The sequence below is a fragment of the Condylura cristata genome, unplaced genomic scaffold (assembly GCF_000260355.1).
Source record: "Condylura cristata isolate star-nosed mole 26May11 unplaced genomic scaffold, ConCri1.0 scaffold00004, whole genome shotgun sequence".
NCBI lineage: Eukaryota > Metazoa > Chordata > Mammalia > Eulipotyphla > Talpidae > Condylura > Condylura cristata.
In genome coordinates this window covers 301,559-303,555 of record NW_004567105.1, presented here as the reverse complement: position 1 = coordinate 303,555, position 1,997 = coordinate 301,559, and the positions used below count along the sequence as shown (strand labels likewise).

Sequence of the window (1,997 nt, the reverse complement as noted above, 5' to 3'; positions counted from 1 at the left end):
GGCCTGCGCTGCCCCCCAGCTTTGCGGAGATCCCTGCAGGAGACGCTGGGAGGGTCGGCGGGCGCCCGGGCCTCGTGTGCCCCCGGCGTGCGGTTCCCCGGGTCCTGCTTCCGCGCCGGCGGAGGGGTCGTCTCGTTCCAAACAAACCCAGAACTTCGGTGAAGCAAGTCGCTGGTTTCTGACGACCTTTTAGAAAAGTTGTTTCGTTGAAATACTGTATCTATTCACCCCAATTTTGCATCGACTATGTTTTAGTGTATTTATAAGTGGTGAACTCAGTTTTGGAAATTAAACTTTTTATTTGCCATTTTCTACCGCGGAGGAACACTGGCTCTCCATGCTTGGGCCCCGACACGCAGACTCCGTCCCAGGCGCGGGGGCTCGGGAAGTGGGGTGCAGCGTGGGGCGGGGCGCAGCTCCTGCCTGTCCGCTCCAGACCACAGGGCAGCCGCGGCCACTGGACCCGCCGCCCCCAGAACTGCCGAGGCCGGGCGACGCCCGCCTTTAAGACGAGCCCCTTGTGGGGGCAGCCACGCGGCCTTCCCCGGTGAGCCGGAGGGGCCCAGGGCCAGCCCTGGCCGCTCCCCAGGCAGGCGCTGTCCACTGGACGGGCTGGGCAGGCCGCCTGTGGGGACGGCGCCACAGGTCAGGCAGACCGGCACGGTGGCGCCCGGAGGGAGGAGGGCGCCGTGGGCCGCGGCTCAACGGGGGCCCCAAGCCGGTCAGCGTGGGCGAGCCGGGTGCAGGAAGCCGACGGGGTCGAGGACATGCAGAGACGCGGGCGGCCTCGAAGAGCGGGTCTCGGGCACAGCGAAGGCCTCTCCCGAGGGAGGCCGGCGGGCAGAAGCGGGGCCGGGGGAGGCGGACCGGCCGCCTCCAGGCAGAGACGACGGTCAGCAAGGGCTCGGCCACCTGCGAGCGCCGGCCCACGGGGAGCAGTGGCCCCATCCCGCGGCGGGGAGGGACGCGGGCGGACGTCCCGCGGTGGGCGGGGACCTCGGCAGAGGGCGTTACCCACGACGGACAGAGCTCTTAGGGTCGACCATAAGGAACGGCAGCCTGGCCGAGACTGCGGCCATCAGCTCGGACCGTGGGTGCGTCCCGGGGCGCCCCGAGAACAGCAGCCAGGGGACGGGGCGCGGCCAGAGGAGCGGGCGTCCCCAGGCAGCACAGCTCTGCCAGCTGCCAGCGGGGGTGACCCCGCCTCACTCAGGTCCCGCAGAGGGGCGCGGGAGGGCGCGGGACCGCGGGAGAGCGGGCGCGCGAGTCAGAGAGGCAAAGGCAGAAGTCGGGACCGCGGGAGAGCGGGCGCGCGAGTCAGAGGCAAAGGCAGAAGTCGCCCCTCGCTGCCGCCAGCGAGGCCCCGGGAGCTCAGGGGCTTCGTGAGGGGAGGGACCGGCACGCAGGTCCAGCGGCGGGCACTGGGGCGGGCGGCTGGGCTCACCGGGCTGGAGGGGGCTTCGCGGCGTCGGGCTGAGGCGCAGTGGCCCGCTTTGGGGGCGCACCCCGGGAGGCACCGCAGGCAGCAGGAGGGACGCACGAGGCCACTGGCCGAGCCACTAGCGAAGCTGCGAAGAGCAACCGGCGCACGCGCAGCCGTGACCGCTGGTCCACGGCACAGATTCTGCGGCTCCGGGGGCCAGGGCGGCCGGCGGGCGGGGCGCATCGCACGCCCCACGGGAACCCCCCTGGGGAGCGCAGGCCGCCGGCTCTGGCCGGCAGGAGGGGCCCCGGCTCGCCCACACTGAACGCAGCACCGAGCAGGAGGGCCGGGACCGTGGCCAGAGGGCCAGCTCGGACGGTGCGGGGTCGGTCAGCATCTGTGTCCCCGGGAGGAAGCCCCCCGCGCCAATGCGGGGTGTGGACAGCCCACTCTGGCGCACACGGGCCCGGCGGCCGCCCGTGGGAGCACCAGCGCGGCCGCTGAACCAAAGCCGGAAGCAGGTGGCCGGGAAGAGCGCCCGGCAGCCGGAGGTCGGGCGTGCGTCCTCCTCCCG

At 72.4% G+C, this 1,997-nt stretch overlaps 1 protein-coding gene across 1 annotated transcript in view; it reads right to left on the bottom strand.

The window, feature by feature from the left end:
- Positions 1 to 1,440: 1,440 nt before the first annotated feature.
- Positions 1,441 to 1,997, bottom strand: part of ALG12 (ALG12, alpha-1,6-mannosyltransferase) — a 5,339-nt gene continuing 4,782 nt past the window's right edge. The window contains exon 4 of the mRNA XM_012735087.1: positions 1,441 to 1,820. Coding sequence (XP_012590541.1) covers positions 1,441 to 1,820 — 380 coding nt within the window. The remainder of the gene's footprint in view (positions 1,821 to 1,997) is intronic.